This window comes from Syzygium oleosum, unplaced genomic scaffold (assembly GCF_021117445.2).
Source record: "Syzygium oleosum isolate NSW1041296 unplaced genomic scaffold, Sole_v2.1 Sole_v2.05, whole genome shotgun sequence".
Lineage (NCBI taxonomy): Eukaryota > Viridiplantae > Streptophyta > Magnoliopsida > Myrtales > Myrtaceae > Syzygium > Syzygium oleosum.
The window spans coordinates 3,974,850-4,001,645 of record NW_026607489.1 but is presented as its reverse complement, the minus strand read 5'-3'; the positions used below and the strand labels follow the sequence as shown (position 1 = coordinate 4,001,645).

Here is a 26,796-nt window from a genome sequence, read left to right as displayed (position 1 = left end):
GAGATATCTAGGCGAGAAAAATGAATCCACTTACTTCAATCAAGACAATACAAATTTGAACCGTGCTAGTATCTGATCGACGGCAAGCCCAAGCAGTATAAATGATTCGAACCAATTCCGCCATACGCTAATTGACGACAGTATTGATTTACAACGGGATATTGCATTTTAACCTCATCAATGACATGTTGCACACTAACACCAAACTAAACCATTTAGGATCTACAGCTAAGGAAGTTGAAAGTACAATGCGGAAAGCTTTAAAGATAAAAAAAAATGACGTTTTGATTGTGTTTTTCGAGGGGCCTTCTGCTGGCAATCGAGTGGTATTTTTAATGAAGGTACGGTAACCATTCCTCGGCAACACCTGTCAATTTGCGCCAAATAACTTCCGTTGATCCTATCTTCATCCCTTATTTCCACAATCTTGAATTACCCACGTCCTTATATAATCGTCTTCATCGTGTGCAAAACTTTCCACTCTCGGCGATAACCTTCATGACCAAGTCCTCAGGCGGTAAATATTCCCTCTTCAATTTGGGCTATCTCAAGTTTCAAATATAAAATTTCCCGTTGGCATGACCATTGGCGGCTGCTAGCTTCTGTCGTCGTACTAGACACAGGGCATGTTCAAGGATTACATTATCCCCTTGTCAATGGATATGCGTTATACCAAACATAACTCACATAATACACTTGTGGTTATTTCATTTCTGGTTTCTATTTTGTGTATTTATTTAGATTTCATGTAATTTCTCTTGCCGTCGACAACCTGACTATTTTTTGTGTCGAACACATTATAAACGAAATAGGTATACGTTAGAGGGAGGAAGAAAACTCCATGCATGTTTTATGAATTAAAACTAGCCAGTGGGTGCTAGGAGGGCCAAATTAAAACATCAAATTAACTCGAAAACAACCTTTTTTATGTTTGGATCTTGATTTCGAAATCCTTGCGGAGTTGAAGGGTCTCGATTGCAATTGTCCCGAAAGTTGAACAATCTTCGAAGTTTCTCCCCTTCACCTTTCTACTCAGGCTCTAATAAACAATTCAACGCCAACGTGAAAATCATTTGGTTATCTCAAAGGTCGTGCTTATCCATTGTTTAACGTTATTATTAAAGAAAGACCGTTGATGCTGCTAAGTTGGTCAATGGTCATATATAACAAGCCAAGCAGCCTCTGTAACTCTTGAGAGAGAGAGAGAGAGAGAGAGAGAGAGAGAAGCAAGAATCTCTCCCTTTTGCAACACACCGACGCAAAGGTACCAAGCCCGGCAACAATGCTTTCCTTCTTCTTGTTCTTCATCACCACCACCACCAACCCCTCCTTTGTCCATTCTCAGTCACTCCCTCCGAGCCCAACCCCAAGCCTGAGTCGAAGCCCCAAAAGCATCTTCCTCCTCGCCGGGCAGAGCAACATGGCGGGCCGTGGCGGCGTGGTCAACGACACATCCACCGGGTGGGTCGCAACGTGGGACGGCGTCGTCCCTCCCGAGTGCGGCCGCAACCCGTCCATCCTCCGGCTCGCAGCAAACCTCACGTGGGTGGAGGCACGGGAGCCGCTCCACGCGGACATCGACACGAACAGGACAAACGGGATCGGCCCCGGTATGGCGTTCGCCAACGCCATTCTGGGCCGGGATCGGAGCCTGGGCTCGGTGGGGCTGGTGCCGTGCGCGATCGGCGGGACAAGGATAAGCGAGTGGGAGAGAGGGACGTTTCTGTACGACCAGTTGATGAGGCGGGCACGAGCCGGGACGAACGACGGCGGGACGATCAGAGCGCTCTTGTGGTACCAAGGAGAGAGCGACGCGGTGGAGAAGAGCGACGCCGTGCTGTACAAAGGGAGGTTGGAGAAGTTCTTTTCGGACGTGAGAGCTGATCTGCAGTCGCCGGAGCTACCAATTTTCCAGGTGATTGAATTAATCCCATCCTTCACCTTAGATTATTCAAACAGATTATGATAAAATTATAAACGAAAGTTGCTATTTAATTAAGCAAACGGCGATTGATGTGGTACGTCCTTAGTCTATTTTTTATTCAAGACCAGACAAGTAATAGTAAGATATGCCATTTTTATAGTACTAGCTTGCAAAAGGGTCCGGGTAAGTCCATGTGATGTGTTTCTTTTCTACGGCTTTTTGAATAGAATTAAATAATAAAAAAGAAACAGCACATTTAATGTTAAGAACCTAGGATGATCTACCCTTGGATATCTAGTGGAGACTCATGTGGGAACCTGTCGCCTTGCAAAAAATATTTGTTTCTGTTCGAGTGTCGCATCAAGTTTGTAGTTCTGGACGTTGAAGCTGAAAATTTGAACTAAATTTTCGAAAAATTGAAAGAATTTTGCCCGGATATTATTTAATGAGTTAAGATAATCGAAATTCGACCACGCATCTAATTAGATTAATAATTCGGACATCAAGAAATAGTGATATTCACACTAAATTCTCGAAAAGAAGAACGTACGTTTTCATGCATTTTTTTAATTCGCGTAAATGGAGTACATCTTTTGCTTAATTGCATGTTTGTTCTATGTTTGGGAGCAGGTGGCTATCGCGTCGGGCAGGGACCTTTCACCGAGACGGTGAGAGAGGCCCAGCTCGGGCTCGACCTTCCGAACGTGCGAACCGTCAACGCCAAGGGACTGCCTCTCGGACCTGACCAGCTCCACTTGACCACCCCGGCCCAGGTCCGGCTCGGCCAGATGCTAGCCGACGCTTTCCTTCAGTCTTGCTCTGCGTCGCTCCTGAGTGAAGCTTCCAATAGGGGTTCGAATCTTGTTTTCCACGTTTTGTCATTTTTTACGTGGAATTTTGTCAAAGCAGTTTTCATTGACAGGTGATTAATGATTTATGTTTTCTGTTTTTGGATTGGAAGGTAATTGACGATTCATTTGTTTTGGACTCGACCGGTAATTGCCAAGGACCGTAGAGAAACATGAGATGCGACTGTTGTTTGATAGAAGATTGGACGGGGATGTAGATGAAAAATGAGAAAATTTTCTGTTGTAGTCCTAAATTTTTATATGAAATTTTAATATAATTCTTCCGGTCAATTTTGGTCTGAAAATACTTATATGGCAGTTGAATCAACGGCAGTTGTCTACGTGCCGTGGATGACGTTACTGGATATGATGTCATTTTGCTTAGTTTTATGAATTTTCTGATTTTTCGTTCTTTTTGTCTTCTCTTAATTTTTTTCTTTTGTGTTCTTTGCTTCTAGATCATCTTCAACCTATTGTTGATCTTCTACCAATACCATGAGCCCTTCATCATCCCTTACCTGATAAGACCTAACCCAAAATCGTCGGAGACTAAAGCTCAACTCGGACCTTTTAAAACCGGACGGATACTATCAAATCCTTGAAAAATTATCCAAAAAGTCTTAGATTTATTGCATTTTTGTCATTTCAGTCCTAAGCCTTTTAATTTTGTCAATTAAATCATAAATCTTTTTACGTTTTTCCAATTGAGTCTATATGATCAATTTTAGTCAGAAATCACTGATGTGAACACTGACCACAGCCCTGTTGTTGATAATTTTTAATAATATTTTTATATTTTTCGTGTCCGATGAGAGCCTCTGGCCAACCGTCGCTAGTACAGGCGAGGGCCGGTCGACCCTCGTTGGTCGTCGCGGGCGAGGGCTCCGCAATCCTCGCAAGGTCTAGGCGAGGGCCACAACCCTCACCCGCGACCAGCGACGAAGCCCTCGCCTAGTGGCCAGTGAGGGTCAGCCGCCCCTCACCAAACTTGATAGAAAAAAAAAAAGTAAAGGAAAAAAATAAAAATTATAAAAAAATACAAATTTTTTTGAAAAAATTATAAAAAAAATTACCCACATCAACATCGGCTATCATGACACTACGGTGTCCACGTCAGCGATTTCCGATTAAAATTGATCGGATGAACTCAATTGACAAAACATGAAAAGGTTTAGAACTTAATTGGCAAAATTGAAAGGTTTGGGACTCAATTGGCAAAAAGTTTACCCACGTTAGCACCGGCTGTCCTGGCATTACCGGCGTCCACGTCAGCGATTTCCGATTAAAACTGATCGGATGGACTCAATTGAGCAAAATATGAAAGGTTTAAGACTTTTTAGATAATTTTGCCCCTAAATCCTGGTCCAGGACAAGGATCAAACCAAGACGACCCCGACCCGGTCACTGCACATCCCCACTAGCCCAAGACCCAAGCTTTACAGCCCCGCCTCCGCCTCTTCTCACCGCAACCCTAAAAAGCAAGAAAGCCGCACAGAAACACCGTGCCATGGAGAGGAAGTCACAGCAAAAGCTCGAATCGCTCATTAAGACCTTCAAGCGCATCCCTTTCGGCAGCCTCTGTCGATTTGGCCCTAGCTGAGCTTGAGTCCTCCATCCGTTTGGCCCGCCAGAGAGTTCTTTCTTCTTATTGGTTCATAATCGGAGGTTTGTGTGTGGAATAAAAAATGCGTCCCAAATCTTCCGGACTGATTTTCTTGGCCAATCTTGCAGTTGATGCTCTCATGGACCGGGAAAGTTGTCATATTTTGTAAGTGATGCAGAGCATCCGACTTAACTCCATTGACAAAATCAGCACCATCAATGTTCATTCAAGTGAAGGTCGATTTCGGTCTTAACATGGTTCGTTAGATCATCGACAAGGAGACTATCAACCAGGTTACCAGTTATTAAGTTGTCGATTCTTCCCTTGACGTTTAAAGCTATCATTTCACAAAGAATAATTGCAGATTTCAATGCAGATCAATATCATATCAATGGGAGGTTGTTCCAAGTAATTTCCTATGATATTTGCTGATTTATTGAGGTGGATATCCTCTGGTCAAGGTTGGAGCACAAATTTTGGAGATAAACCACAAGGCTCAAGATTTCAAGTCTTTATGTGTCATCAATGCATTTCAAGTCTCCATGTATTTAAATGCTTTCTAGTTCCGAAGTCCTTAAATGGTTGGGTAGTTCCCATGTCTCTTTAATGTTTATCTATTTCCTAAGTCTTAAATCCCCTATAAACAGAGGAGCGTCCCCCATTGTAAGCAGAAGACTTGTTGAATGATATACATGAGATTTTCCTCTGTGTGAACGAATGCCTTTGGAGAGTGAATAACTCTTATATCGGTTTCTTTATCTTTGGAGAGTGGATTACTCGTCGGTGGTGAGCTAAGAAGCATTTTATTCTCAGCTAGTGGTTTCCTTTAGGCGTCGGTAGTGAGCTTTTCCTATCCCGAAGTCCTTTAACCTTGGCGAGCGGCTTGTCCTTTAAGCCTCGGTGGTGAACTTCGTCGATCCCAGTCTTCATCCTCAGTTGGTGACGCGACCTTTATACCTTGGTTGTAGTCGATTCTATCCACTACAAAAAAACATGAATTTTGCGACGGAAATTTTTCGTCGCTAATTTGCGACAAACTTTGCAACGGATTTCTAATTCCGTCGCAAATTAGCGACAAAAAATTTCCGTCGCAAATTCCGTCGCTAATTTGAGACGGAAAATAAATCCGTCGCAAAATTCGTCGCAAATTTGCGACGGAAATTTTTCGTCGCAAATTAGCGACGACTAATTTTTCGTCGCAAATTTGCGACGGATTTATTTTCCGTCGCTAATTTGTGCAACGAAATTTACCATTTTGCGACGAAAATGGAGACGAATTGGATGATTGTCACAAGTTCAAATTCAAAAGAGATTGGACGATTTGCTACACGTCCAATTCTAAGAGAGATTAGATATTACAAATTCAAATTAGATAAGAAGATCTATTATAAACTCAAGATATTAGATAATCTCTTAAAATGTTCTCGTCCCAAATAAGCTTTTTTAGATTCGATAGGTGCAAATCTTATCTTCTTTTTTTTCAAGACTTAGATATAGATAACACAGATATCTATTTAGTTGAATATGGCGGTTTCCTCCGCACGTAGCTCTTATGTATGCGTAAATATATGGGTAAATAAATTATAGCAATTTTCAAATAGATCGGAATCGGGTGAATGTATGAAATGTAAAGTCAATGTATTTATATGGGGATATTTATAGGAGATCATATAAAAGAGATATTCTTATTTAGACCTAACCAATTTGATCTAACCAATTAGATGAATTATTCCTAAAGGGTTACATCCGAATGATGAGTGAATAGAGGGCATGCATTCTATTAGAGAAATATTTAGAAGATTCCCTATATTTCCTTTAATTGATTGTAATTGATATTTTCCCTTTTAGATAGTCATCCTATAAAACCGATAAATAGGTTCGTGTACTCTTCATTTGACAATGATATATATATATATTGCTCTTAATTTTTTTTATCACATTCTTGACTTGGTATCAGAGCCCTATTGTTATTTGAGAAAGCGTCAATCGAGTCTGTTTGTAACAACGACATCCACATCAGTCATGTTTCTCCACAGTGTTCGTAATGCTAGTCACATCGGCCCATTTCGCAACAACCTCCCGTAGTTGTTTGACATTCCTCCGCTGCTCTAATGAAAAAAAAAAAAAACATCACCAGACTTGCCGCCCTTAGACGAATTAGATCATGACATTTACTAATTCGTCAAATATGAGTAATGTGTCATTGTAAGAAGCATATCTACTCAAGGTTCCGGCGGAATTAGCGATGGATTCGAAAAATTGGTCGGTATAAACATTTTCGTTGCTAATTCCGTTGCAAATTAGCGACAGATTTGAAAAAATGGGCGCCATGTGCCGCGAAGATCACTTCCGTCGCAAATTTGCGACGGATTTGGAAAATGCCCTTTATTTTTGGAATCCGTCGCAAAATCTGTAGCAAATTTGCGACGGAAAAATAAGTCCGTCGCAAATTTGCGACGGAAAATAAGTCCGTCGCAAATTTGCAACGGAAAAATAAATCCGTCGCAAATTTGCAACGGAAAAAAAAAGCCGTCGTAAATTTGCGACCGAAAAATAAGTCCGTCGCAAATTTGCAACGGAAAAATAAGTCCGTCGCAAATTTGCAACGGAAAAATAAAGCCGTCGTAAATTTGCGACCGAAAAATAAGTCCGTCGCAAATTTGCAACGGAAAAATAAAGCCGTCGTAAATTTGCGACCGAAAAATTCGTAAATTTGCGACCGAAAAATAAGTCCGTCGCAAATTTGCAACGGAAAAATAAAGCCGTCGTAAATTTGCGACCGAAAAATAAGTCCGTCGCAAATTTGCGACGGAAAAAAAAATCCGTCGCAAATTTGCGATGGAAAAATAGTCCGTTGCAAATTTGCGACGGATTTTGTGACGAATTTGACCAAAAAAATTCCCGCCAATTTGACCAAAAAAAAAGAAAAATTCCCACCTGTCCTTTGCCCCCCTCCTCTTCTTCTTCTTCTTCTTCTTCTTCTCTTCTTCCTCCTCGCGCGCACGTCCTCTGCTCCGACCTTCTCAGCTCCTTCTCCCTCTTCTTCCTCTACCTCTTCCTCTTCCTCTTCCTCTTCTTCTCTCTCTCTCTCTCTCTTTCTTGATCTCTGTAGCCTGGCGATCTCTCCTCAGACCCAACGAGGAATCGCCGCGATCTGTCCCCCTCTCCGCTGCTCCAGCTCAGGTAAGATCCTCGCATTCCCCCGTCTTCGCTCCATCATCGGCCATCAAGGTGCAGCTCCACGTGTCTCCCTTCGTTTCTTTTAGCTGTTCTTTGTCTTTGGGCTTCCGGAGGTTGCATTTTGACTTTCTGCTGTTTCGATGTCCGCGTGCTTTTGGAGTTCTGGGTCTGTTCGTTTGCTTCTTCTTGTTGTGAAATTTCGGAACTTGGGATATTCTCTGTTTCTACTGGGGATTATACTCTTATGAAGAACTTCAGTGTGGCCCAAACGATGGAGGCTTTGAACTTTGCATATGTTTTGAAGGAGTACTCGGTCAATGTTGAGGGGCAGACGCTGGACCAGTTGGTCGCAAATTAATGACCAAAAAAAAATTCATCAAAAATTAGCGACGAATTTTGCCACGAATACATTTCGTCGCAATTTTTAGACCAAAAAAAAAACATTTCGTTGCAATTTAGAGACCAAAAAAAAATTTCGTGGCACATTAGAGATGAATTTTGCGACGAATACAGTTCGTGGCTAATTTGCGACGAATTTTGCCACGAATAATTAGCGACGACTTTTGCGACGGACAATTAGCGACGAATACAGTTCGTGGTTAATTTTCGACGAATTTTGCGACGAATTTTTTTTCGTCGCAAATTAGTGACGAAAATTGATATTTTCCGTTGCTAAATTTTGCGACGCCGAATTAGCGACGGATTTTTTTCCGTTGCAAAATTTGTCGCAAATTCGTTTAGCGACGAATTTTGCGACGGACAATTAGCGACGAATTTTGCGACAAATACAGTTCGTGGCTAATTTGCGACGAATTTTGCGAAGAATGTTGCGACTAAATTTGCGACGAAATTTGCGACGGATAGTGTTCGTGGCTAATTTGCGACGAATTAATTGCAACGGATAGTGTTCGTGGCTAATTTGCGACGAATTATTTGCGACGAATTTTTTTCCGTCGCAAAAATCGTCGCTAATCCGGCGTTTTTTTGTAGTGATCCTTCACTTTCATTTTACCCTTTCAACATACATCCGGCAAACACACACCCATCCAAATACCAAAATACAAAAAACCCCATTTCCGGAATCACTCGCCCACCCACGCATCAGTAAGTCTTGCTTGATCCGTTGTCTGCCCTTTGCATCAAGCTGATTTTCTCGAACAACTTCTTCGCATCCGGATGTTTAAGTTAACAACAGTTTGGCCATTCTATCGAAAAATGCTTGAGACGAGCGGGGTTTCGTGGAATGTCGTGATCGATGCCTTGGTTCGGTTTAGTGAGATCAATGCTGCGGTGGAATTGCTCCGGGAGATGCATAAGTTTTTTGGGCTAGATGGGTACACGACACGTCGGAGAGCGTGTTTAGTGCTTGCACCATAAAAAGCTGAACAAAAGAAAGAAAATAAAAGGGAAAATGACAAAAATGATCACTGAACTTTTACTCAATGTTCAATTTAATCCCTGAACTTTTAATTTGTTCAATGTGATCCCTACACTTTTAGTACATTTTTAACTTAGTTCCCAAACTACATATTATCCCTGAACTTGAATTAATGAAATGACAATAATAAACATTTTCATATAGTGCAAGGACTAAGTTGAACATGTACCAAAAATCCAGAAATCAAATTGAACATGTACCAATAGTTCATGGACCATATTGAACAAATTAAAAGTTTAGGAACCAAATTGCACATTAGGCTAAAGGTCAGGAACCACATTGAACAAATTAAAAGTTCATAGACCATATTGCACATTGAGCCAAAGTTCAGGGACCAGTTATGTCATTATCCCAAAATAAAATAAATTAGATAATTCTTAAAATGATTGCAAACAACATCATTTTGAGTAAATTTGATTATGTTAGATCGGCGGCTGTACCACGAGGACGGCTAGCGATAATCACATCGCCACTTTAGTATTTTCAGATAAAAATTGGCCAGAATAACTATATTAGAATTTCATGCAAAGGTTTAGGACTACATTGGAATAATATAAATATTTAAGACTGAATCGGAATCCGTATAATAGGTTTGTGACTTAAATAATAATTTTTTCCATTAAAAATGGATAAGTTGTTTGAGCCGGATGGGTACATGAAGGAAAGTATGTTTAGTGCTTGCACTATAAAGAAGATGAACAGTCATAAAAGAAAAGAAAACAAAAAAAAAATTACTGAAAACAACGTTGTTTTGAGTAAATTGATCACATTAGATTGTTGATCATGCCATGTATGGCTAGCGATGATTAGACCGCCACGTTAACATTTTCAAATGAAAATCGGCCGGGATGATTACATTGGGATTTCATGCAAAGTTTTAAGGTTACATTGGAACAATTTAAAGGTTTAGAATTAAATTGAAATCCATATAATAGTTTAAGGCTAAAATAACAATTTTTATCATGAAAATTGTATGTATCTGAAGCATAAATGGTGTGGGTTGAATGTAAAACTCACATAATCTAATGGTTGAGATTGAATGGGCTCACATGTATCGGATGGATGCAAGACTTGCTGGTCTACTCCCTTCTCTATTTTCCATGAACATGCTCAGGAGTTTTTCCGCATTCACTAATTCAAATGAAAGATTATACAAATTGATCGATGTAGAGCCAACTCTCCCACATGCTAGGAATCTACCTTGACTTCACATTTCTTCTGGTGTATAATATAAATATGTGCACTTGACTCTTGATTTACGAACGAATTGGAATGCCAGAGGTTCGAACCTTTTGTATGTGCATCATATTTCATTATGAAATATATTGTTTTAATTTAGCCCTAAACTTTTGCATGAACTTACGACATGCTTGTCAAAACTGTTCCTAAAAGCTGAAAAAGCCATCCCTAACCGTCACCGGCAACTGCACCTAACCCGTCACCCCTCGTCGCCCATGCATACGCTAGCTGCTGAAATGAACTTGTACGGCTTTGCGGAGCTCTTATAACTATTTTTTTTTAGCGACGGCTATCGTACATGTCTCAAAGAAGGTGCATTGCGGACGCCTTGTCTGTCCCTTGAATCAACTTGAGAATTGTTGCCTGGGACAAGGTTCGGCGGTAGCCAACCTAATATGTGCCTTAACGACCAACCTTTTCATTTTTTTGGTGGGTAAAAGTCCATTGCTTTTCATTAAAGAATAACCTGGACCGACAGTAACAATGCTTCGAAATACAATAAATCTCATAGAGCTTGCGGAGGATAGGACACCCAATTATGAAGAATGGCTTTCCATCTACGGGCTTTGACAACCCAATTCGCCGAACAATGGGCTATTTGGAGCTCTGAAAACTTGATAAACAGATCTTTGCAATCTTTGGTAAGTGCACTCACGTCCCAAGCTTGCTGATCTGAGCCCAACAAAGCATTTGTACTGCTGAAAGTCGAGAGGAAGGAGAAGATGAAGATGACTCGAAAGCGTACCTTCTGTTCGAGGTCACCGTTTCCAAATTTCTTAATTGCGGCCCTACGTACTTCATTCCCCTCCATCGAAACTGTTAGAAACCCCAACAGATAAAGCTTAAAAAGTAAAATAGTTCAAAAAAAAAATGAGGTTAATATCACGAAAAATCCCAAATCGGTGCACATGTGATAAATTTACCACAAACTAATTTTTTTACCACCAAAAATTCAAAACTGATACACATGTGACAAATTCACTCTCCGTTAGTTTCCATTAAATTTTACCGTTAAATTTCGAAGTTGGATTACACGTGGCAGTTTACGGATGTACCAGTTTAGGGTTTTACCCCTATGTTTGTCACAGGTTTACCAATTTATGATTTTTCTTGGTATTAAATTAATTTAATGGAGGGTAAATTTGTCACAAGTATACCAGTTTGGGGTTTTTGTAAATTTTTCAAAAGTGTATCGGTTTAAGATTTTTCTTGGTTAAAAAATTTGTTCAAGGTAAATTTATCACGAGTATACTAGTTTAAGATTTTCATGGTATTAACCCAAAAAAAAAAATACTCAAAAAAGAACTCGACGCGTAAGTTTGCAGCACAACTTCACTTTTATGAGATTACCCCTTGTTTATGATCTTAGGAGATGGTTAACATGCTTGCCAAAATGATGGAACACTTAGCAACAAATGCATAATCTTTGACCAAGGGTGTTTTGGTCAACAACCCAAAAATGCTGTGTTTCCGGCCATCAAGGCCGTTGAAATATGCCCTTCCAATGTTATTTCAATAAAATGGTTGTCATCTAAAATCACACATTCTAACTAAGATGGAGATTTCGATAAAAAAAAAAAGTAAGATGGAGATGAGTGGCAATGAATGATTGCGAAAAATTGTGAATTGAGCATACTTTTGCAAACAGATTAGTAAGTTCAATCCAATCTAATAACATCGTGGATGTACATTATACTAGAAGTCTCTATTTTCAATTTACATATGATTACAATGCATCGAGGATGATTATAACTCATGATTCAAGGGCCTGACGATAATTTAGTTAAGTTTATATCTCACGATCGAGGATATAAAATGAAATACGACTAATCAGTCGGTCACTACAAGGACTAAGGACTAAATAATATGGGTGACCGGGTTTTAAGGAAGTCCATTCCAAAAGTGGAACTAGGAACTAACCCTATAAGGTCTAGAATCAAGAATTGGACAGTTGAAACCGAGAACTAAATCGGGTTCGTCTAGAATCGGCCTAGAAAGTTTTCGAGTGGACTCAAGAACCTGCCGTCCCTTTTTTTTTTTTTTAAAGCATGAAAATTTATGGGACTTGATTTCCTTTGGCAAATGAGGTCAAGTGGAAGCGAGGACCAAATTGATTATACTTTGTCAAATGTCACAAGTAATGACTAGAAAATTCATAAAGGAACAAGAGCAGAGACAGAAAGCTAAATCATCTAATTTAGAATGGAAAATTATTGATCCCCCCATAAAATTGGATTCCTACCAACCTTGGACTTGAGTATTCACGAATCACGATGCAGATTCCTTCGACTTTTAGTACTGGCCATGTCATTAAATGCAACAAGTTTTCTTGGCACTTGAGAAGTTTCGTGCATCTAAGCAACGCAACTACCACAAATTTTTAAAGCTATGTTGACCTTGACCTGCTGACCAACTTCTTTGGTAAGCTCTTCTCATCTACATACGGATAACCAATTTCTTTTCCAATAATAGTCCATGGTAAATCAATTACATACATCATATGTAGAGGACTATATTTATTGCACTATATACATTAGGTAAAAAAAATATAGGAAAAGTAAAAACTTTGATCTTGAACTCGAGGAATATCCTCATTTGCCTCTAAAGAAAAAAATTTAAATGTCATGTAGAACAAAAAGATCTATACACGCTCTTAAATGGACGATAAATCTCCTAACTCTAATATGAAATAACGTCTCTCGATGTACTGCACACGTGTCAACGTGATAATCCTGTATGAGGTTTCACTTATATTTCTTCTTTCAGACACAGAATTTATCCTTTGGGTGAGAAAATTAGTATTTTTTTTTCTGATTTGCCCGCGCCATCCTCATGCAAGGGCAAATTATATATGAAGAATTACAATTGGCTTGCTTAGGGTTTTTTTTGCACTTTCTAAACCTTCATAAAATACTCATATGCAAGGTAAATTATTTCCCTTTTTTGTATAAATTATTTTCCTTATGTCAAAAGAAAGAGGTAGAAAGAACGTGGAATGCATCCTTTTATAGATTTTTTTTTTTTGGTGTGAAATATAAGTACCATTCATAAGTTGATATACAAAAGCTTAGAGGCATACCTCAGCATTACAAAGAGGACTATGATCACGAAAAAATGAAGTGTGGGAGTCTCCATATATTAGCCAATATTACATTTGCCCTAGAAGGTCTAAAAGTTTTATAGATTTTATTTTATTGAACACCTATTCGATAAAAAATAATTATTAGGTTCATCATCAATATAAAAAAAACCTCCTTACACATTCACCATTCAATGAGTAACATTTGTGTTTGAGTTTAATTTCATAACCAAATTGATTACGATAAGCGTATAGATTATTTTTATATCGAGAATGGACTTATTAAAAAAAACACCTAAAAATAAAATCGTGTAACTTCTATTGATGGTTTATATAGACAAAAAAAAAAGAATAGAAAAAGTCACAAAAACTCCAAACTATGCCAATTATGACATATTTACCTCGATTTTTTTTTTGCATCAAAAATCTCAAACTATACTTACCGTAGCACATTTACCCTAAACTTTTTCTTGCAATATAAAAAATCCCACACTCAACCTACGCAACACATTTACCGTCCGTCCAGGTTCCGTTTAATAATTTTTCAGCCAGAACAATATTTTTTTTTTATTTCATTTAAGCCCTGCGAGTGTCATGTCAACGCTGCTTGTTTTCTAGCTTCCATGTAGGTAAATTATTAATGATTTTTATTGATAGAATATTAACGATTCTTATTTGAAATATTTATAAAAAAAAAAATTTAGAGTAAATACGGTGGGCTTTTGCCCAAATAAAGAAAGACAGGATATGCCGGAATCGGATTGTCAACGCGACACCATCACCAGCAACTAACGTTACCCTTGGCAGAGAAAACAGTTAAAAAAAAAAGTCACAGACAGGAGAGAAGAGCCCCCCATAATCCCGTCGCCAGTCCCAGACATCTGGAAGAGAGCGCAGCAGTACACTGCGCCAAATGGCGGCTACATCTTCATGGAATCCCGTGTTCACCCATCCCTCCAAGAAGCAGCGCTCCCTCTCGTGGGCCCGCTCCTTCGCCTCCAAATCCCACCTCCGCCTCGCCCCCCGCGGTGACGCCGCCGGCCGCCGCGCCGCGTCCCTCGCGGTGCTGTCGCTCCTGGGCACGAAGCCCACCGTCCTCGTCACCGAGAAGCTCGGCGATGCGGGCCTCGACCTCCTCAGGTCCTTCGCCAACGTCGACTGCTCCTACAACCTGAGCCCGGAGGAGCTGTGCACCAAGATCTCCCTCTGCGACGCCCTCATCGTCCGGAGCGGCACCCGGGTCACCCGCGAGGTCTTCGAGTCGTCCGGCGGGCGGCTCAAGGTCGTGGGCCGCGCCGGCGTGGGGATCGACAACGTGGACGTCTCGGCCGCCACGGAGCACGGGTGCCTCGTGGTCAATGCGCCCACCGCCAACACCATCGCCGCCGCCGAGCACGGGATCGCCCTGCTCGCTTCCATGGCGCGGAAGATCGCCCAGGCGGACGCTTCCGTGAAGGCCGGTGCGTGTCTTTTTTGCGGTGCTTTCGGGCAGTTGTTGATTTTTTGCAAGGTCTCGGTGCGGCATTTCTTCGAGCAGCCTGGGTGCGATGTGGGCCATTTTGAAGCTTTTAAAATTGTGGGTTGCGTAGGCCGTTTGTCTATGTTTATTATATCGTTGATGGTATGGTTGATCATATCTCTTATGGATTTGGTGATTGGCAGTGTTCAAATTGGTTGAGGCTCGTTGAAATTAATACATAGTATACTGGAGGTTCACCAACAAACGACAAATCTTTAAAATACTTGAACGGAGCCCCATTTTGTATTGCAAGCTGTAAACTTTCAGTGTTATATTGAATGCTCATTATGGACGTGTGAGCGCGCGCTCCTATAACATGGTAAATTGGGTTTTTATGCCGTGAATGCCCTATGCTGTTTCTTATGAAAATGCTGGGCCACTTGCTGTCTGGGTCGCTTTTTTATTTTTTAGGAAAGTGGCAGAGAAGCAAGTATGTTGGTGTTTCGCTGGTGGGGAAGACTCTTGCAATTATGGGGTTTGGGAAGGTTGGATCGGAAGTCGCAAGGCGGGCCAAGGGGCTCGGCATGCACGTGATTGCCCACGATCCATACGCCCCTGCTGATCGCGCGCGTGCAATCGGAGTGGAAATGGTGAGCTTCGACGAAGCAATCTCGACCTCGGATTTCATCTCCCTGCACATGCCTCTTACCCCTGCCACGTCCAAGATGTTGAATGATGATGCTTTTGCTAAGACGAAGAAGGGCGTCCGGATTGTCAATGTTGCTCGAGGCGGCGTGATCGATGAAGAGGCTCTTCTAAGGGCTCTAGATTCTGGAATTGTTGCTCAGGTTCTGGTTTTCTTTGATCTGTCTGCAGAATTTTTGGGATCAGTTCATACAAATGGTGAAGGAGCAATAGTTCTCATTTTTGTGCAGGCTGCACTTGATGTTTTCACGGAAGAGCCACCTCCCCGAGACTGTAAGTTAGTGCAGCACGAGAATGTGACTGTAACGCCTCATCTCGGCGCTAGCACAACTGAGGCCCAGGTAAATTTGGCTAACATACTGTTGGTAAGTTCTGTTCTTTCCAGGCTGGATTAGTTTTCCGACCCTGAGTTTCTTTGTGGACGTAATCAGGAAGGTGTGGCCATTGAAATTGCAGATGCAGTTATTGGGGCCTTGAAGGGTGAGCTTGCGGCTACTGCTGTGAATGCACCCATGGTGCCTGCCGAGGTAGGATATCAAATACTGTTTTCCTACTTTTGTCGTGCTGCATTTTGCATTGACTTTTAGTTATTTTGCTCCAATGACTCCTTCCTCATTTAGTACAGGATAGCTTCATCAGCCTCAACTGCTTGGTATCACAATAGTTTTAATTGACTGACATCGATTGACCAGTTTGAGAGCATATTGTTCACTTATGTGCTGTCTCTCAATTCATTAACAATTTGCAAGCATAACCATGTGTTCGGTGCATGCTTTAGGAATTTAATTGAGCTTGAATTGCTCTTTCGTTTAATTGTTGTCATACTGTTCATCTCATCGTTACTTATTTTCTATGAGAACTGTCAAATCTGACATGTTATAGAGAAGCACCCCTTAGTGAGAACAATACAAAAACTGTACACTTAAAACTAAAGAGAGTCGTTTTCATTTCCCAGGGTCTCACTATGTCTATTAAATAGACTCATTGTTACTTCGTTGTTCATTCCATTTGTTCCAGAGACAGGCATGAGTTGTTACAGCGCTATGCCATGTTACCCACTTACATGCTTTGATGGGAGTGAAGCTCAAGTTCGTTCATGTTGCTTGCAGGTTATATCGGAGCTCACTCCTTATGTTGATCTAGCAGAAAAGCTCGGAAGACTAGCCATACAGCTCGTTGCAGGTGGAAGTGGCATAAAATCGGTGAAGGTGGGTTATGCTTCAGCCAGAGGTCCAGATGATCTTGACACTCGGCTGCTCCGTGCTATGGTCACCAAGGGTCTAATTGAGCCTATATCCAGCGTCTTTGTAAACTTGGTCAATGCTGACTTCACCGCCAAACAAAGAGGACTCCGGATCACAGAAGAGAGAATCATGTTGGACGGATCACCTGAGAATCCCCTTGAATACATCCAGGTCCAGATCGCCAATGTCGAATCAAAATTCGCCAGCGCTATGTCAGAGTCTGGAGAGATCAGAGTTGAAGGGAAGGTGAAGGATGGGAAACCACATCTCACCAAGGTTGGGTCGTTCGGCGTAGATGTGAGCTTGGAAGGGAGTTTGATTCTTTGCAGGCAGATCGATCAGCCTGGCATGATTGGGAAGGTGGGTAGTTTATTGGGTGAGGAGAATGTGAATGTGAATTATATGAGTGTCGGGAGGACGGCTCGGGGGAAACAGGCCATTATGACAATTGGTGTGGATGAGGAACCAAGCAGGGAAGCCCTGATGGCTATTGGAGATATTCCTGCCATCGAAGAGTTTGTTTTCTTGAAATTGTAGGAGAGAAAAGATCGAAATGTTTGTCTTTGCTGCTGAATTCTTGAAGATATGGTTTTTGTGTGACGGTGTGTTATAAATGTCAGTAAAGTTGATTATTAGCTATTGCAATTGACGTAGATTTATACGGCGTCGATGATACTTTTGATTAGACGATAATCTGGTGTCTGTTTAGGTACGATATACATATGCCGACATGTATTCTTCTTTAGGTGAAAATACGTTTCCCGACGCATCCAATGAAGGTTATTTTCTCAGTTTCATTGCTGTGCTTCCTGTCTATATAAATGTCCATGCTGCAAATGTGGAAAACGCGGTTGCTTTCGTACTATTTCTTTGGCGGTGCTGCATATAGAATTCTCATGCCCAGTTCCTTCTTTTTCGCGATAATCTGTCTTCACCTGTTTAGTTTACCAGGGCGTGTAACAAGGATCACTTTAGGAATCTGCACAAGTCCGCTTTTTGCAGAACTTCACTATGCAAAAACCCAATTGCCCCCATTTGGTATCAACTTGTCAGTCAGTCCCACTGAGTAGAAGTTCGATGAGAATCGTTTACCCCATTGTGGAAATGCCATTACACAAGAAGAGCCTTGACGGTCATGCTTTACAATTTTCGTAACAAGCTTTACATTTTTCTGTAGCTGCCGGTTCACATAAGAAAGGCGTTCGATCCTATGTAACAGTCTCGTACGCCATGTGTTCACGAAAAGTGCGCTAGTAACACATCAAAGAGCTTGAATGCTTAATGATTTTGTTAACGGTATCAGAGGAATTTCCATACTCAGCCATAACATTACTTCTAAAAGCTTCTCTCGAACTGTCAAATGAACCAGCGCTGCAACTTCTCAATCATTCGATAATAACCCCAGCTCTATCAATAGAAACACTTGCATTTTCATAACTAGTTAGAGGGGGAACGGGTATTCCACACTACCTACTGAAATAGCACAGAGTTCTTCGCAGAATCTCTACCAACTGGAACATAAAAGGAACAGTTCCATCAACAACATGTCAGTCCCGAACAACAGGGCTGGACATCACAACAAAGCTCACTACCAAATCCCAACCTCAATGAAACCATCTTCAGTTGCAAATCCCCTGAACATCCCATTGGTGTTAAAGCCGCAGGCCACTTCCCCGTTCTGGGACACGGCTATCATCCCCGCCTGCCCTTCGTCCAGCCTCTCCTTGACCACGAAGTCGACCGCCGCCTGAAGGCCCAGGCCCTTGTACTCCATCACGGCCGCCACGTCGCGGGCCAGGGTCCCGCGGATGATGGCCTCCCCCTCACCGGTGCAGGAGACCCCGCAGAGGCCACAGGCGTAGGTCCCGGCCCCGATCAGGGGCGAGTCCCCGATGCGGCCACACATCTTGTTCATGAGGCCGCCAGTGGAGGTGGCGGCCGCGCACCTCCCCTGCCCATCGACCACAACGCATCCGACCGTCTCCGGCGCGTAGACGCTTATCGGGAGGCCATTCATCTGCAGGGGGTTCTCCACGCTGGCGCCACAGGTATCCAGGAGGACAGTTGGGATTCTATAGTCAAACTGTTCAACGAAAAACATAAAGAGACATGTTTAGCGTATTGCCCGGAGTGAGAGGCAGCACAATTGGGGGGTAAAAAACACCCAATTCAAATGAGATTGAGAATGAACTTCACCATAATTGTGTTTGCTTCCTTGGCTAATTTCAACATTCCCCTATTGTCTTCAGTGATAAAATAGTCATTGTCCACCACCTCAACACCCTGTACAAATCAAGAATCAATAAATCTCAAAAAGGGAAGACGACAGCAGTAATCATCTCATGATTCCCGTGCAAACTAGCAACTACGGCGCACTGCACAACTGTTGAAACTCTTTACAAAAACCAAGGACCGCACCAATCTTTCCAAGAACCACAAAACCGACAAAATCAAAACATAATTAACTCCAAGACTCACAGGCATAATCAAAATGGACTAATGACTGACTAAGTTAGAATGCAGACGTTACAGACTTGGGGTATCCAACGTTAATAACATGACATGTCTGAACTCAAGAACCGGAAGAAAAGTAAGAAAACTGAAAACCATTTCAAGCAAAACCTAATGAACCCTAATGACGAGGGGCAAGAACCCGTTTCAACCGAGGCAGGCACGAGGGGAAAAGACACGACCGCCGGGTCAGAGGTTCATGCACCAAATTAAAAAAGCACGTGGGTGGCTTAAACGCAGAAAGAGCAATCATTCTTTTGTCTCGCGACTGAATATTTCGACGGTTGAGATCGTTCATCGAGGCCGTCCATGAATGCATGGCGCAGAAACGCTTCTCTCGAGGAGAATTTATGATTTCATGAATCGAATGCCGAACCCATATGAGCAAAAAGGGAGAAGCAGAACTATGGTAGAGTGGGAGTGGGCAGAAAGTACAGACGTGGAGGCGGGCGAAGTCCTCGGCGCCGGAGAAGGCGAGATAGGAGTGGGGGGACTTGTCCATGACGAGCCTGGCGAGGGAGACCGGGTTCTTCACCGTCGTCACCCCCGACACCGCGCCGCACCTCCTCCCCTTCCCGTCCATTATGCTCGCCTCCATCTCCACCGTGCCTTTCTCCGTCAGTGCCGATCCCCGCCCCGAGTTGAACACCGGATCGCTCTCCAGTTCCCTCACCTTTAAGAAAAAAAAAAACAAAACGAGTGAGACTGCGTATCATGTAATCCACGACGACAAGGTCTCAAGCACACATGAAAAACCCTCGTTCGTCGTTCGGTTTCATCAGAACCGGTGTTGCATGTCGAAAAGAAACAGAGACAGAAACAAAGACAGAGAGAGAGTGTGTGCACGTGTGTGTGTGTGTGTGTGTGTGTGTGTGTGTGTGTGTGTAACGTACGACGAGTTCGACGACGTCGACGGCGGGGAGAGAGGAGCGGAGGGCGGAGATGCCGAGGTTGAGACAGCGGGCGAGGACCTGCTTGGCCTCCTCCTGGCGGTGGAGGGGGAGATTCGGGTCCACCCCGGCGCCGCCGTGCACGGCGATTGCCCACCCTCCCATCTCTCCCTCTCCCTCTCTCTACGGCGGTGGGGGTTGGTGGCGGTGGTGCGTGTAACCGGCGGACGTCTCTCTCTGCGTGGGTTTGTCTTCTTCCTACACACAAACACACACGCAGAGAGAGAGAGAGAGCGGTGGAGAAGAAGAGGCTGCGGTTGGTGGGGTATTTATAGGGGTGGTAAGAAGAAGTTCGAAAAGCAAAAGGCATTCATGGGGGGGCCCCGTTTGAGAAATGAATGCATGTCCAAAATCAGATTTCGAAAAAATCCTGCGAATTTCGAAATTTATTTAATGAAATGCCAATGCCCTTTTCCTTTCATTATTTTCTTTCCTTTTCGGATTCCGAGGCAGCATCGGGTCTGGAATTGATGGGAGTTTTGTTTTCACGTGAGGAGCGAGGGGGGGGCGTTTGACGAAATTGCCGAGAAGGAGAGCGGTTTGGGGATCGTTTGACCCGATGGGGGCGGGCCGCCGATGCTTTGAAGTAACTAAGGAAGTTCCTACTTAGGGTTTCAGTTGTAACACAAGTGTTGTAAATGTTTGGATTAATACTACGAAAAATTCTAAATCGATATATATGCGATAAATTTATCTAAAATTAATTTTTTGATCGCCAAAAATCTTAAACCGGTATATCTGTAATAAATTTACCCTCCGTTAGAATCTGTTAAATTTTACCTTCAAATTGCTTACAGGTGTAACAGTTTTGAGTTTTACCCTCCGTTTGTCACAGGTGTACCAGTTTGTGGTTAATCAAATTCAATGGAAATTAACGGAGGATAAATTTTTCATAAATATACCGGTTTTGGATTTTTAGTGGTCAAAAGATTAGTTTTTGGTAAATTTATCACGGGTGTACCAGTTTGGGATTTTTTGATGTCAAAAAATTAGTTTTAGGTAAATTTATCATAGGTGTACCAAATTAGGATTTTTCATGGTATTAATCCTAAATCTTTTAACGTGGGACCATAGGGTTTTTTGGGTAAATCAAGGGCTTATTGAAGATCTTCCCTTTCTTAAAGTTATATACACTAACTTCAAATTGAAGGGAATGGGATTTTCGTGAATTCTCTCATACATTTGATTGTTTCGAGGCCTTGAGAAGATTGCTGGATAGATCGAGAGCAATCCTGCCTTTTTTTTTTTAAATGGTTAATATCACAAAAAATCTCAAATTGGTACACATGTGACAAATTTACTCTAAACTAATTTAACCCCAAACTGGTACACCTGTGACAAATTTACCCTCCATAAATTTTACCGTCAAATTGTTGAGTTGGATGACACGTAGCGGTTGAAGGATCTACCGATTTAGGGTTTTATCCCTCTATTTATCACAAATTTATCAATTTATAGTTTTTTGTGGTATTAATCCAATTTAATTGAAGGTAAATTTTTCACAAATATACCAGTTTGGGGTTTTTTGTGGTCAAAAAATTAGTTTTGGATAAATTTATTATAGGTGTACCAGTTTAGGTTTTTTCGTGGTATTAACCCTTTTTGAAACTCTCGATCATATTAGATTTTAAGTTTCGGTGATAATACCTCCAAGAGTAACCTATGGGATTGTTAAATGCGATCGGGGCTTGAAAATATCCATTGTGTCTATGAACTTACGTAGTTCAATTCACGTGCCTTATTTTAGTAGCGAAAGTTTTCGCGCCATTGCTGTCCATCGTTCATTTTCGACGGGCTTGAAAAGAAACTCTAGGAGCGAATGACCTTATTGCAAACTTCTTGGAGCCTTGGAAAACTACAGAATAGAGAGACATGTAGATGTCGATGTAGATGAAAGGAAAGAGCACGAAGCCTTCGGTGCAAGGAAGTAGAATGTAGTTTTCAAAGCCATCCTCATGCCTATCTTCTTCTCTGAGGTTGCATAGCAATCTCTAAGCGAATTCAAAGATCGAGTCATTTGCTAATTTTCAATTCTCTGATGTTGCGAGACCAACTCATTTCCAAATTGGCTATTAGTATATGCATGTACTTGGAATATTTTAATGACATCCACATATTAAATGGGTCAATATGCAAGAGAACTTATAATTATCTTTCAAATTCGCACGTCACTCCTTCAATCGTAAGCATACATATTTCACGGAAAGGGGGGCTCCGTTTGCGATGCCGACCCTGTTTTCTTTCCATTGCTTCAGTATTTAGTACTTAATATTTAAATTCTATGTAACGTCACGCGCCGCGAATATTTATAAAGATTTGTGTATATTAGACCCTGAACATTAAGGTTACTTAGAAATCATTGAAAAGCTTTTTATTGTGCTATAAAGCTCGACTAAATTCTATTTAGGGTTAATACCACCAAAAACTCCAAACTGGTATATCTGTGACAAATTTACCCCAAATTAATTTTTTTGGTCACGAAAAACCCCAAACCGATATAGCTGTGACAAATCTATCCCAAATTAATTTTTTTAACAATCAAAAACTCAAAACGATATATTTATAATAAATTTAGCCTCCATTAAATTGGATTAATACCACAAAAAATCACACATCGATACACTTGTGATAAATTGGTACATCCATCAGCTGTCACGTGTCATCCAACTCATAAATTTAACAGTAAAGTAAGATGAAATTATCATAATTGTACCAGTTTAAAATATTTCGTGATATTAACTATTTTATTTATTACGATAGAGAACTTAATATATAGTAATACATACATATATATATATATATATATATATATATGTGCGCGCGCGCATAAAGTAAGTAAATGGGTCCCCAAGAACAAGGAGTGTATTGCCACGACAAACTTCCAAGAAAGCAGTGAGATGGGACATTACTGTCCTACAGCTGTGATTGAAAGTAGAGTATGGCTAATAATAATACGATGAGTGCCTGGCTACCACAGCAAATGTTGGGAACATGAGACGCCACCCGTAGTCCCGCCCAGATTCTCTGTCTTCCTGATCTTTCTCGGATTTTCCAACATCACGTGACATAAATAATATACAAACCAACATAAATTTTTAATTAGAAAAAAACCACGGAAAAACTTTAAATTATATTCATCGTGACACATATAACCCAATTTTTTTTTTGCAACATCAGAAACCCCAAACCATATCTATTATGATCCATTTACCCTATATCTTTTCTCGTTGCATAAAAAAACTCCAAACTTATATCAATGCGATACGTTTACCGTCCGTCAAAATTTCGCCCCTGGCGAAACTCGACCTTGCCGGGTTGGCCTTGCTAGTGGCTAGTAAGGCCGACCTCGCCTAGTGATGGTGAGGTGGAGCTCACCGGCCTTCACCTCAGCGATCGACTAGAGGAAGAATGAAAGAAAAAAAAAAAGAGAAAAAGAAAAGAAAAAAAGGAAAAATGAAATAAAAAGATCACAAAATTATTTAAATATTATTTAAAAATGTCTATGTCACGCCGGCCGCGCCACGTAGGACGGCTACTCTCCATGTTAGCGATTTCCGACAAAAAGTGGTCGGATTGATTGAATTGGCACAATTGCAAAAGATTTAGAACTCAATTGGCCAAAAAAAAGATTTAAAATTAAATTGGCACAATTATAATAAGTTTAAGACTTTTTTTGTGATTCTCCCCCTTGTCCTCACAAGCCGCAAACAATCTCGCCACGGATAGAGAGAGGGATGCAAGGAGAGGGATGCAAGCAACAGGCAAGAGCGAGGGTATCGTCATCAACTTTGAGCCGAGCTATGGCATCGAGCCGCCGCTCAACACCACAGGGTGACTCTAAATTGCTTTGGTGCTGTAGTACGTAACGGAAGCATAGGAAGAAGGTGAGAGAGGGGTTTGGGTGTAGGTTTTGGTCTGCATGAGAACAAATGTGTTCTTTTAGTTTGAGGAGTTGCAAAATGTAGGTTTTGAAATGTAAGGAGGGCGTTTTGACCACAAAAAAAAAAAAAAATGTAAGGAGGGTGTTTATTATGGAAAGCGAAATTGAGAATGGTTTTTGCAATTATTCCTTAGATCTTAAAAGGCTTTCGACTTGTGAGATTTTATGGGACCACTGTCAACTGTTCTAAAAGTTTAAGCTGTTAGATGAAGGTATGATTTAATATTTATACTCTAACACTCCTCCTCACGCTTAGTCTGGCCTTTTTGCCTAGTACTAAGTATGGACATATTTAATTGAAGAAGCAAAGCAAATGGGGTCTGGAAAGATTCAAACTCAGGACTTCCAGCTCTGATATCATGTGAGATTTTATGAAATCACTGCCAACTGTTCTAAAAGCTTAAGCTATTAGATGAAGATATGGTTCGATATTTATATTCTAACACGACTGATGGTTATGACCCAAGGAAATGAAACTTCTTCCAGCCATGTTTCCGATCGGTGAATTACAAGTTGAAGTTATAACCCATCAATTAGAAAGTTGATTCCTCCAACCAGAGATGAAGGAAAATAGACCCTAGCGAAAACCCCTTTTTATTAAGTGTAAACTACTTGCATGTCGGGTTTGTGTGTTTGATCCACTGTTGTTTTCCCCTCTTATTTGTGACCTTTTTATCGCTTGTCCAAGATATCTATCCAAAATAAAGGTCTCTAAACATAGGGACTTTGTCCTACACGGTTGTGGTGGTGCACAAAAAAGCAAGATATGACTTGAATTGATTAGGATTTAAACATCGAGCGCTTTTTCGAAATCGGGCATGTTGAGCTTTGTGTACTTGCATGACCTTCATTCGTCAGGTTTATGAGCTTTGGGTTACCGTCCATTCTAACCATAAATGTAGGCAACGTTGACAAAACTATGTAAAGGTTTTCAATACCTTTTTGCTTTTACTATAATAGAGACAGATCGCACATGGTTGATGGGTAATAGAAAAATTGAATCAACTTTTTCATTTTTTGATAGATAAACAAGGTAGGAGTGGCGACCAACGTCCGCAACCCCCATAATTAGAGGTGAGCGTGGTCCGGGCGGGCGGTTCCCGACATGGAACCGGAAACCGCCCACTAAGAACCGGTTTCGAAAAATTGGAACCGGGAACCGCCCGTTAGTTCCATGGATCCACCCGGGAACCGGACCGCCGGTCCGGTCCAATTCTCGGGTGGATCCATGAAGCCGGTCCCACTAAGTTTCACGCAAATGAAGGTGACCGAGAGTGAGAGAGAGAGGCGATGAACGGCTAAAGGCGTGGCCGTGAGTTGATGAGAGTTGAGAGTCAAGCTATAGATTAGGGATTTTATGGTTTTCATTTTTCTAAAAATGTTTTCTTTTCTTTTTTTTGGGTTGAAATTTTTCTAAAAAATTATATATATATGTATTTCTATATTACCGGTCCGATCCGGGTGAGCGGATGGGCGGGTTTATGCCTAGAACCGAGAACCGGACCGGTACTCACCGGTTCTAGTAAATTAGAACCGGGAACCGGACCGGTCCTCATGGGAACCGTCGGTTCCGGGTCGGTCCGGTCCGGATCCGGGTGGTTCCCGATTCCTTTGCACATCCCTACCCATAATAAGAGTTTTACACGCGCAATGAAATGTTCGATTTCAACAACGACTATTGCTCATATCGAGCCAGCGCCCCATCTTTGCAACCCCACTACCGAACTAGCAGGAGTAGAGCCAGAGTTTTCCTACATCATGTCACGGTTGAACATAAGCTGCAAACGAACCAAGACTTCATGAGGCCAAGAAGCAATCGGGAGAGTTAAACCTATGATCAACGGACCCGAAACTACTTGGAAGTAAGCCCTACAACACCATCAGACCAGCCGCCGCAGCGATGGAATAAGCTTCTGCTGCATGCACAATTTAACATTGCACGTATCTAAAGAGACATTAGCCACTCCCCCAAGCAACCAAGCAAATGCAGAAACTCTCTCTCTCTCTCTCTCGTCGAACAATTATTTTCCACAAAGTGCAAAGTGCGAGCCATAAAATGACAACATACATGTGGAATCTGACGTGCCATCTCTTTCCCTTCTCGTCATCGGAGATGATTGGCTTGATCTCGCCATGGTTACTTCAATCACTTCCTCTTCTTGGCCCCCGTGACTTTTTCAATTCGACCCCTAATCCAATAATTGATGGTGAATTAGCAAGCTTGTCATTGAGTCATCAGCCTCACCGAATCCAGCCAATCAGCGTTCCTATCGCTTCCTTCATCACGATATACAAAAAAAAAAAAAAATTGTCCTCTTGTCGGGAACTCACTTCCAAGAATGCAGCAACTGTCGGGCCCCCTCTGCCTCTTTCCGCTACTGTGGCAAAATTCGACATAAATTCCATTTTTTTTTAAGTTCAATTCAGTAGGTCATGCGGGACATGATTTTTCAAGAATTTTGAATACAGTGTGAATTAGAGTGAGCAAGGCCTGAAAGTAGGTATGGATTTTAGTGAATTTTCAAGCTCCGAGTCCGCGCAATCAAATTTGGTGTTAGAGAATTTGCAACTCAAGAATCGAAGATCGTCTATTCATATCCACCAATTGCGTGCAAACTTTTGGATCGTATTTACCTGCACAGACTAAAAGGTATTGAGTTAATTGGCTTATGGGTA

At 41.6% G+C, this 26,796-nt stretch overlaps 2 protein-coding genes and 1 pseudogene across 2 annotated transcripts; 2 read left to right on the top strand and 1 right to left on the bottom strand.

The window, feature by feature from the left end:
- Window positions 1-1,217: 1,217 nt before the first annotated feature.
- Window positions 1,218-2,916, top strand: LOC115685675 (probable carbohydrate esterase At4g34215; annotated as a pseudogene).
- Window positions 2,917-14,167: 11,251 nt separating this feature from the next.
- Window positions 14,168-17,368, top strand: LOC115685658 (D-3-phosphoglycerate dehydrogenase 3, chloroplastic-like). The gene is made up of 5 exons (XM_030610745.2): window positions 14,168-14,771; window positions 15,242-15,618; window positions 15,706-15,816; window positions 15,907-16,002; window positions 16,585-17,368. The coding sequence occupies exons 1-5, from the start codon at window positions 14,225-14,227 to the stop codon at window positions 17,254-17,256; spliced, it is 1,803 nt and encodes a 600-aa protein (XP_030466605.1). The 5' UTR covers window positions 14,168-14,224; the 3' UTR covers window positions 17,257-17,368.
- A 759-nt stretch (window positions 17,369-18,127) lies between these two features.
- Window positions 18,128-20,431, bottom strand: LOC115685676 (probable isoaspartyl peptidase/L-asparaginase 2). Its single transcript, XM_030610765.2, has 4 exons — window positions 20,124-20,431; window positions 19,670-19,903; window positions 18,916-19,002; window positions 18,128-18,802 (listed from the first exon to the last, which is right to left on the bottom strand). The coding sequence occupies exons 1-4, from the start codon at window positions 20,283-20,285 to the stop codon at window positions 18,308-18,310; spliced, it is 978 nt and encodes a 325-aa protein (XP_030466625.1). The 5' UTR covers window positions 20,286-20,431; the 3' UTR covers window positions 18,128-18,307.
- Window positions 20,432-26,796: the final 6,365 nt, after the last annotated feature.